The sequence below is a fragment of the Sinocyclocheilus grahami genome, unplaced genomic scaffold (genome assembly GCF_001515645.1).
Source record: "Sinocyclocheilus grahami isolate Dianchi unplaced genomic scaffold, SAMN03320097.WGS_v1.1 scaffold569.1, whole genome shotgun sequence".
NCBI lineage: Eukaryota > Metazoa > Chordata > Actinopteri > Cypriniformes > Cyprinidae > Sinocyclocheilus > Sinocyclocheilus grahami.
In genome coordinates, this window is record NW_015505748.1 from 620,041 (window position 1) to 629,207 (window position 9,167).

The window sequence follows — 9,167 nt, forward strand, 5'->3', positions numbered from 1 at the left end:
TTTTAGTCTAGGACTAGGCTTAAGCCTGGTCTGTGAAACCGGGGGCTAATGACATAAAATGACAAAATTACCAAACCTTTAAACAAATTTAAAATAAAAACAGAAAATATAATATAAAAATAAAATTGTATTCTAAACATTAACAAAAACTATAGTATTTTATATCACTGATACTAAAATAACACTGCTACATACTTTTTGCACTTTTGAACTCTAATCTGATTAGGAAAGAGTTAGGAAAGTCATCAAGTAAAGTAGACTTACTTTAGAAACTTACTTTTCCTTCCCTACCACCATCAATCTTGTGTTTCCACACATCTGTTTTACTTAAGAGCTGGATCGCGACTGCCAGCCCAGTATTGATCATCTAAATCACATCCCACCCCCAGCAGCCCGGCGCACATGACCTAATGAGGTGACACGGCGTTCTGTCCTCGAGCAGATCAGCCCGGGCCACACGCTCCACTGTGCCTCTTATTGGCTGTAAATGAGAAGTCAGCCGGCTCCGAATGTGCATCAGTAATGCTGCTTATCGTGCAGATGTGCAGCCGGCATCAATCACGGCGGGTTACCAACATACACGGGAAAACAAATGGAATGTGTGCATGTCTTTCTTAGCGTTGGCAGATGGGACTCATTTGTTTTAAGTGGCTCACAGGCGCACCAGCTTTAATGGTCCACCTGCACCCCACCTGCCTTTGCAACACGACCACAACTAATGTCTATTTAAGGGACTCCAAGTCCAGATCTATCAAGCTCGGAGAAGTCAAACAGACCAACAAAAACTGAGTGTGAAATGCCAGAACAGAGCAGCAGTCAAACACAAGACAAAGTAGATAATGAAGAATGTGCTCAGATAAAACAAATTACCTCTGTGGTAACAAAAGCCATTATATTATGAGGAATCAGAATGTTATCAGAAGATAAAAATGATTGATGAATAAAACGATCAGAACGTTCAGAACTCAAAACCAAGACTAAACTACAAAAAAAGACTCTTTCTGAGCTTCTGTGATTTGGTGACATCAAAGTGGATAAATGCATGGATGCAAGACCGTCCACATTTAAGTGATCAGAAACCTGGCCAGTGAGGAGAATAAGAAGTATTATTCTTCTTTTCTTTTTTTTTATTCTGTAACTATTTAATTAAAATTGAACGTAAACAGGATTCGGAATTGTGAATCAAATTAAAGTAAAATTAAAATAAAATGAACTGAATTTAAAGAAAAATATCTAACTGTAATAAGTGTCATCTTTAACTGTAATGGTAATTTTATCAAGACAAACTTTGATTGATGGCTTGACAAAGCCTCGAATGAAATTTTGAGGAAAAATAAAACGTTTTTAAGCTTAATAGGCCAAATCTGTTTGAAATGTCATCTATAGAAATGTGTACTTCATTTCACTATAGTTCTTTATATTTAACAAACAGACTGCATTACTTGTTTATGGGGGGGGTTCTTAAAGGGACAGTTCACGAATACATGAAAATTTGCTGAAAATGTACTCATCCTCATGCAATCCATCATTAACCGTTGCTAAAATACGAGTCCATAATCCATAATGACATAATAAAAGTCCATCTCCTATTGTCCTCTCACATCAAAATCCACCCACATAGTTGTTTATAGCTGTTTTGGCTTGTAAACGGTGTTTCATTTGTGCATATTTTCTCTATCCTGAGTCAGACCAGACCACTTTTTCACTGGAGGAAGTGTTATTATGGACTCGTTTTAGTTAAAAATGTTTTGTTTCTTACAAACACGCAGCTTTTGGCTTCACAAGACATTAACTGATGGATGGAGTGGTGTGGAGTACTTGTGGATTATTGTGATGTTTTTATCAGCTGTTTGGACTCTCATTCTGACGGCACCCATTCACTGCAGAGGATCCACTGGTGAGCAAGTGATGCAATGCTACATTTCTCCAAATCTGATGAAGAAACAAACTCATCTACATCTTGGATGGCCTGAAGGTGAGGACGTTTTCAGCTCATTTTTATTTTTGGGTTAACTACTGGGCATAAAATTGATGAACATGACCATTCATAAAATGAAAATGGTCATGAAAAACTATATATTATATAGTTATAGTTTTATACATAAAATATGATATTTTACGACAAGGCTTTTACTAACATTACAAGTAGACCTTTAAAAAAGCAAGTAACTGTGGAATTCCAAACTATCAGACTTACTACCACAATGAAGGACACAGTTTTTAAATATATGAGGCTCAGTGGGTCAGACCCAGATTGCATTTGATCAAAGAGATGACAAAGACGTATACTGTCCGTCATGCTGTTCAGATGGGTCACTGAGGATGGGCCATATGATGCCTCTAGTGTCCTCTGGCAGGGGACAGACTCACATCGCTGTGCCAGCCGTCCCTGCAGCGCAAGCTCCTATCGATACAACAACACGTCAGCCATGCCAATCCCCAGACCTCCCTGCATTATCAATGACTTCATCTGAGAAAGCACTTAGCCTAAAGACTTCCCTGTTTACCTATGCCTATTATGGGGCCAGCAAGTCTATTAGATCCCGCCATTAATTATTCACTTGCTTCAAGCGATGTGACCGCTTCGTACTTGCATGTGCCGCTGAGAGTTTATCCTCCAGCTAATGCAAGGATTTCTGATGTCCACCGACCATTGAACATTACGGGATACAGAGGAATGTGTTCAATAACACTGGATATGGGTCAATGCTTATTTGTTGCACTCTATTAACTTATCCAACAATACTATATTATTATTGAATATACAATAATAAAATGTAAATGCATTTATTGTGGACAATATATGTACACAATTCAGTAGATTCTTATTTGCTTTAAATTAACTGAGACTAAGATAAGAACAAAGATACTGATCCAAAGGAACATCAGTTGAATTCAGATTAGCCTGTGAGTTGAAGTCAGTAATTCAGTTTATATTGAATGCATGCTTGCTTGTGAGAATTTGCGTAAAACTTAAACAGCCTTTTTGTAATCTTGAATTGGCTATATGATCAGCTGGCATGATATTCTGAAGAATTCAAACTTAAAATAGACACATTTTACAGAATCCAACACAAAGCCAGGCCTGATTCAGAACAGGTAAGTCTTTGTTAGTTAGATGTTCACAGAACATGAAGACCAATCTAAGCAGTATGGATTGTCTGTAAGCTTTGAAGCGGCTTCATTGTTTGGCACATTGCTCTGTGTCGTCCAATCCCAGCAGCCCACAGGAGCCGGTGGATAGGTCTCCCCTAATTGAGGCTGCATTTGGCCGGGTCTCTCTGAGGTATCCTGAATAAACCAAATGGTGCCGTGGGTATTGATCATGATGGGGGTATGGTAATGCGGGCCTCAGCTGCTGCGGGTGGCAGGTGGAGTTTGTAGATGGGCCACTCTATGGCCTCATCAGCAGCTTGCTGTGCACAAACAGATGTGAGGCAATTACCCTGTCTTCAGCAATGGATGTAATATGATTTTTTTCATTCCAATGAATCTGTTTAATGGGATGATGAAGCCTTTAGTTTTTCATTTTTAGAAATGCTGACTTACAAATAAACAGCTCTCGCACACCTGGGCGCTCATGGACAGGTGCGTTATTACAATTTAAATAATAGAAATGTCCCACACTGACATGGCTTGAATGTCTTTGTTTTATCATTTTAGCAAAAAAAAAAGCATATCAGCATATTAGAATGATTTCTGAAGGATCATGTGACACTGAAGACTGGAGTAATGATGCTGAAAATTCAGATTTGATCACAGCAATAAATTATATTTTTACATTCACATACAAAACAGCTATTTTAAAATGTGATAATATTTCACCATTATTGATCAAATAAATGCAGCCTTGGTGAGCAAAAGTGTCTTATTTTAAAAACATTACAAAATCATTCTGAAGTACTTAATTATTTTTAGTAAAATTAACTTTTGAAAATACTGTATATTCGCACAGAAAACAGCTATTTTAAATTGTAATGATATTTACACAATATTAGTGTTTTACTGTATTTTTTTTCAAATAAATGTAACCTTGTTGAGCAGAAGATTTAAAAATGGCAGTGTGTGTGTGTGTATATATATAAGGGAATTGGTCAAATTTTCTTACATAGGAAAATTGGTCAGACATTTCTAGTAAGTTTCACTAATAATTAAAAAAGGAATGGAAATGGAAAACATGAAATTTCGAAGTAGACAAAACAAAATAGTATTTTCTTGTGTAATGTCCTCCAGTAATCTTTGTTTATAGTGTATAATAGTTGGTATTTGACTCATACATTACCAATAAAAAATGAACTGCAAAAAAAAACTATTGAATAAAAAAATAAAAATATTGAAATGCAAGACGTGTTATGAACTGTAAATTTTTTGTGCAAATACTTAAAACACATTTTTCACTGCTGACACTTTGGAATAATTTGTGAAAATTAAGCATATTGAAGTGCTCAAATTTGGTCAATTCATGAAAAAATAAACAATTTAATGAAACCAATTTTTAAATATTAAATTCTGCAAAGCAAAACGGAATATACACTTGCAGTAAGACAATGGGGATTAGGAAGTGTGTGTGTGTGTGTGTGTGTGTTTGGGCCCAACCATCCGTTTCTTTGCATATAGAGGCCATTAAAAAGCCAGTCAGTTGTAACTGTGCCCTGTCCACTTCCCAGAAACATCCATCATCAAGGGGCTCAGACGCCAGATCCCCATTCCCACTCCCCTGAGACACCTAATGAGAGCTGAATTACCATTGCACCATCTAGCCTTATGTTGATTCCATAAACTACAGTTAACTCACGCCAATACAGACACCTGGCCAAAATAAACATATATACACAAATATTTCACACCAGACTCCCACATGATGCCATCAGGCATCTATTTCATGTAGTATTATACATAATAACTGACAATCAGATCTGGCTCTTGTAGTACGAATCATGTTGTTTTGTTGTGTTTGTGCGAAAAAGCATGTGGAAGTTGCAAAATCTCATCGTTTTCATTTGTAAAAGCTCTTGAATTCCTCTATTAATATCACCATCCTATTTTGCAGCAGTATTTTGATGAGTCTATGTACTTGTGAAGTAGATGCACTACTCATATAGACAAGTGCATTAATTATTAATGGCCTCAAAAAAGCTCCTCTCGGGACAAGCCTATGAACTGCTATAAAGGCATGTCTCATTTCTGCATAACAAAACCAGGGATGCTCACAAACTAATTACGTTTTTTGGCGTGTAAACACATGCACGTTAAAAAAATCAAATCCTCTTGCCAAAATCAAGGTTTGGCTGTGAATACAGGGGTCTGAATTTAAATGGCCATTTTAATGACCGCTCCATGAATTGCAAATGAATTCCCATAATGTGATGACATCAGATGCAACACCGGCAAACCAAATTACAGCGCGTGACGCAGCACTATTATCACAGTGAATGTGCATTCCAGAAGGACTGAAGAAAAACACGCTTCTTATTTTACCGGATGGTTCCAGGAAATCGGTCTTGAGATTTTCGGTTTGGCTCGCCTGTCCCTCTAGTACCTCTGAATCAATATATTGATGCTTTTCAGGCTTCAAAAACGGCAAATGTCTGTTTCAAAGCTCTCACATGATGGATAATGTTTAGATCTCAAATATTGTTCGCATTCGCCCTCCTTCTCGTGCACTATTGAGGGTGACTTACAGCAAATAGATTTCTTTAAAGGAAAGTGACAGTATTGGCGTTTGAAACTTGAACTCGGAGTCTCGGCAGAATAAAACCTCTTGCTAATTGTAACTGAATCTAACCGGTTTAATTCTAGCATGAAGTGAAGGTCAAGCATTGGCGCCAATCAATCGTAGAAACACTATAAGGACAAAACTCCATCTATCACCTCGGCCTTGTTCCAGATCTTATCCGCGCTTTTCTGCCATCTTTGGAAAAGATCTGAATTGAGATTGCAAAACCAGCATCCCACCCCCACCTACACCTACAGATCTAATCTACGCTTGATAACAAGATTAATGACCGGTCCATTCCATTAGACCCGAATAAGTCAGTGTGGACAGATTCCAAGATCTGCGTCTGTCCGCTTATCTGTGGCTCCTCTGACCATATGAAGTCCCTGGCACAGATCATTATGTTTGGTGGAAAATGTGACTCGGGTTAAAGATCAATTGACAGGTCTCACAATAATGTCAAGTGGCCCGTCATGCTGTGAGGTCCATCTGGTCCCAGGAAGATGACAATCTGCCTGCTCTCGGCTCGTTCCTCTGAGCAGAACACTGGGGATTTATGTGCAGAACACAAAGGAATATCAAAGCAATATGCTTACAGGCAAACAACAACCGTGGAAGTGTTTCAAAAGCATTTTAATGTGGCCGCCGACACTAAGCGAGCCGATTTTGAATTGACAAAACAATCAATCAGCTGCTTAAAAGGTAAGTAATTGAGTTTTGTCAACTCTCTGAACAGCTCAAAGGCAGCGTGACAAACCATAAAATTGAGAGCGAGACTTTATTGAGGATACGGACAGAATCTCCAATGGGCTTTTTGATCAACCTGCCACTCTGTTCTCTAGACAAGCCAATAAATAACCGATTGACATGATGCCTAAGAGCGCAAGGCCTCGTTCCCAACAACTGCAGACTAAATTCCAAATTTGCCAGACACTTTTAGATGTTTCAAGATACCTAGACATATTTCAAATGCAGCAGTCGACACAAGTGTTCTCAATTTAAAGGAACATCTGGCAACAGCTCCAGAGATGATTAACACTGCCATCTATCCAGCCCCACTTCAGTGGATTGCAATAGCCAGATGGCACTATTTTTCTCACTCAAACCTTTACGAATATCATAATATGGACTAGTGTTATGCTGATACCACGCCTCATCAAATAATACGCTTTTGTAGATTGCATTGAGGTCACGCAGTGGTGAAATTCGCACTTTCGGACAGTAGCGTTAGCATGTGCAAATGTAACAGTGCCTGCCAACATATTACATACAAATATAAAGGAATGTACTACAACACAAGAAATGCTGCATGCAAAGTTGCATTAACTGTTTAGGAAAGTGTAAGTACACTGTAAATAAAATGTGTGACTTTGTATTGTATTCTTGGATAACAGTTTCTGCTTAGTCTTGCTGTAGCAGACTGATACCACGCCTCATCAAATAATACGCTTTTGGGAGTAGATTGCATTGAGGTCACGCAGTGGTGAAATTCGTACTTTCGGACAGTAGCGTTAGCATGTGCAAATGTAACAGTGCCTGCCAACATATTACATACAAATATAAAGGAATGTACTACAACACAAGAAATGCTGCATGCAAAGTTGCATAACTGTTTAGGAAAGTGTAAGTACACTGTAAATAAAATGTGTGACTTTGTATTGTATTCTTGGATAACAGTTTCTGCTTAGTCTTGCTGTAGCAGTTGCAATATTATGATGCCCTCTGTGCAAGGAACCAGTATGCAATGCAGTGCATGAATAATGCAGTTGCATTTTACTTTGACTATGCACTGATTTATTTTGCTCTTGCAGCCATCGTTGTTATTATGTTGTTACTTTGACTTATTGGTATGTAATGTTCTTATTGATTGATTGATTTAAAAATATTTCACCATTCAGTCATTTCACAATTTCTCCGTGACTTCATCTGCTGTACACAAAAGAAAATATTATTATACGTGTTTTTTGTCCTTTCAGGGAAAGTTGATGTTGTTCGAAACCCAAGATTAGTCCAAAATATCTTCTGTGTTCCGTAGTGACATTAGGATGAGTAGTTCATTTTTTAAAGATTTATTTTTGGCATTTTGCTTTAATAGGACAGTTAGTTGACAGGAAGCAAAGTGGGAGAGGGGTTGGGATCAGGAAAGGTCCACAAGTCGGGACTCGAACTCGGGACACCCGAATATGTCGGCACACTGCCCACGAGGATATCAGTACCGACGATGAGTAGTTCATGACAGAATTTTAATATTGGGTGCACTGGCCCTTTAAGTGTCAATCACTAAACTTTGCTTATTTTAATGACACCAGCTAATTAACAGTACAAAAGGATTCCCCCCACCCCCGACGCAATTTTCATTTTGGGGTGCATACAATGATCTAGCATGCTCTAATGTCACAGAAGTCCGAATGCAGTGTTTAAATTTACGTTAAAGTATATTATATTGCAGTTCCAATCATTAACGGTCTAAGCACAACAACATGCAATTCACGTTTCTGTGTCATTATTACCTGTACCAGCCGAGTCCGCGCATGTAGTGCCTGTCAAAGAAGTGCGGTTCGGAGCCGAGCGCGCGGACATCCGGATGAAGCCTCAGGAACTCCAGGAGCGCACGCGTGCCTCCCTTCTTCACTCCGATGATGAGCGCGTCTGGGAGGCGCCGGCTCGCGGTCCAGTCCTTCCCTGAGCTGTTTCCATCCACGCTATCATCCGCCACATAGTCAGGCGCCGTCAATATCTCTCTCAGCACGGTCTTATTGTACCATCCCAGCGGTGAGTTCTGCGAACTGTCCACCAAGTCCGGCTCGCAGCATCCCAGCAGAAAGTAGAGGATCGAGACGCAGATGATGCTGAAGGAAAACATGATGACTAGTTTTTGCAAGAGTCTCCGGAGGTCCAGGGGCGCGTTGCTAAAAGTTGCCATCCCTTTGAGGACGCTCTGTAGACGGCCATTCTCTTCAGGACTTTATTCGCTTCACTTTGACCAGCTGGTAGCCAAACGCGCGAATGACAGCGGCCGCGTCCCATCCCCAGCGCGTCGCGGAGCGGCATTCCTCAACAAAATCCGCTTTGTAGAGTGTCATCGTGTCAGAGGGAGATCGAGGGGACTCGTACTTCCATGCTTTGCGCGGACGGTACAAACGGAGGTTGTAATATCCGTGCAGGAGAGCGAGGATGCGACTGTCCCGGGAGGATTGCTGTCCTGAAGCCGCTCTCATTCATTCATGAAAGTGCGCGCAGCGCTTCGGATGAGTTTGATTGGAGGGTGACAGCTGAAGGCGGGTTTAATGCTGCTCTACTGATACAGCAGATGAGCATGGGGGGAAATATGGCGTGCATTATTTTTCCATTATTTGGACACAGTGATGTGCATTAATATTGGCTCTCCTTATATTAATAATAGTAGGGTTGTTTACCCCAGAAAAGTGCAAAAAGAGAACGCAACTAAAAA

At 39.7% G+C, this 9,167-nt stretch overlaps 1 protein-coding gene across 1 annotated transcript in view; it reads right to left on the reverse strand.

The window, feature by feature from the left end:
• Positions 1 to 8,941, reverse strand: part of hs3st3l (heparan sulfate (glucosamine) 3-O-sulfotransferase 3-like) — a 12,355-nt gene extending 3,414 nt beyond the window's left edge. The window contains exon 1 of the mRNA XM_016239581.1: positions 8,227 to 8,941. Within this exon, the coding sequence (XP_016095067.1) occupies positions 8,227 to 8,639 (413 nt within the window). The 5' untranslated portion in view covers positions 8,640 to 8,941. The remainder of the gene's footprint in view (positions 1 to 8,226) is intronic.
• Positions 8,942 to 9,167: the final 226 nt, after the last annotated feature.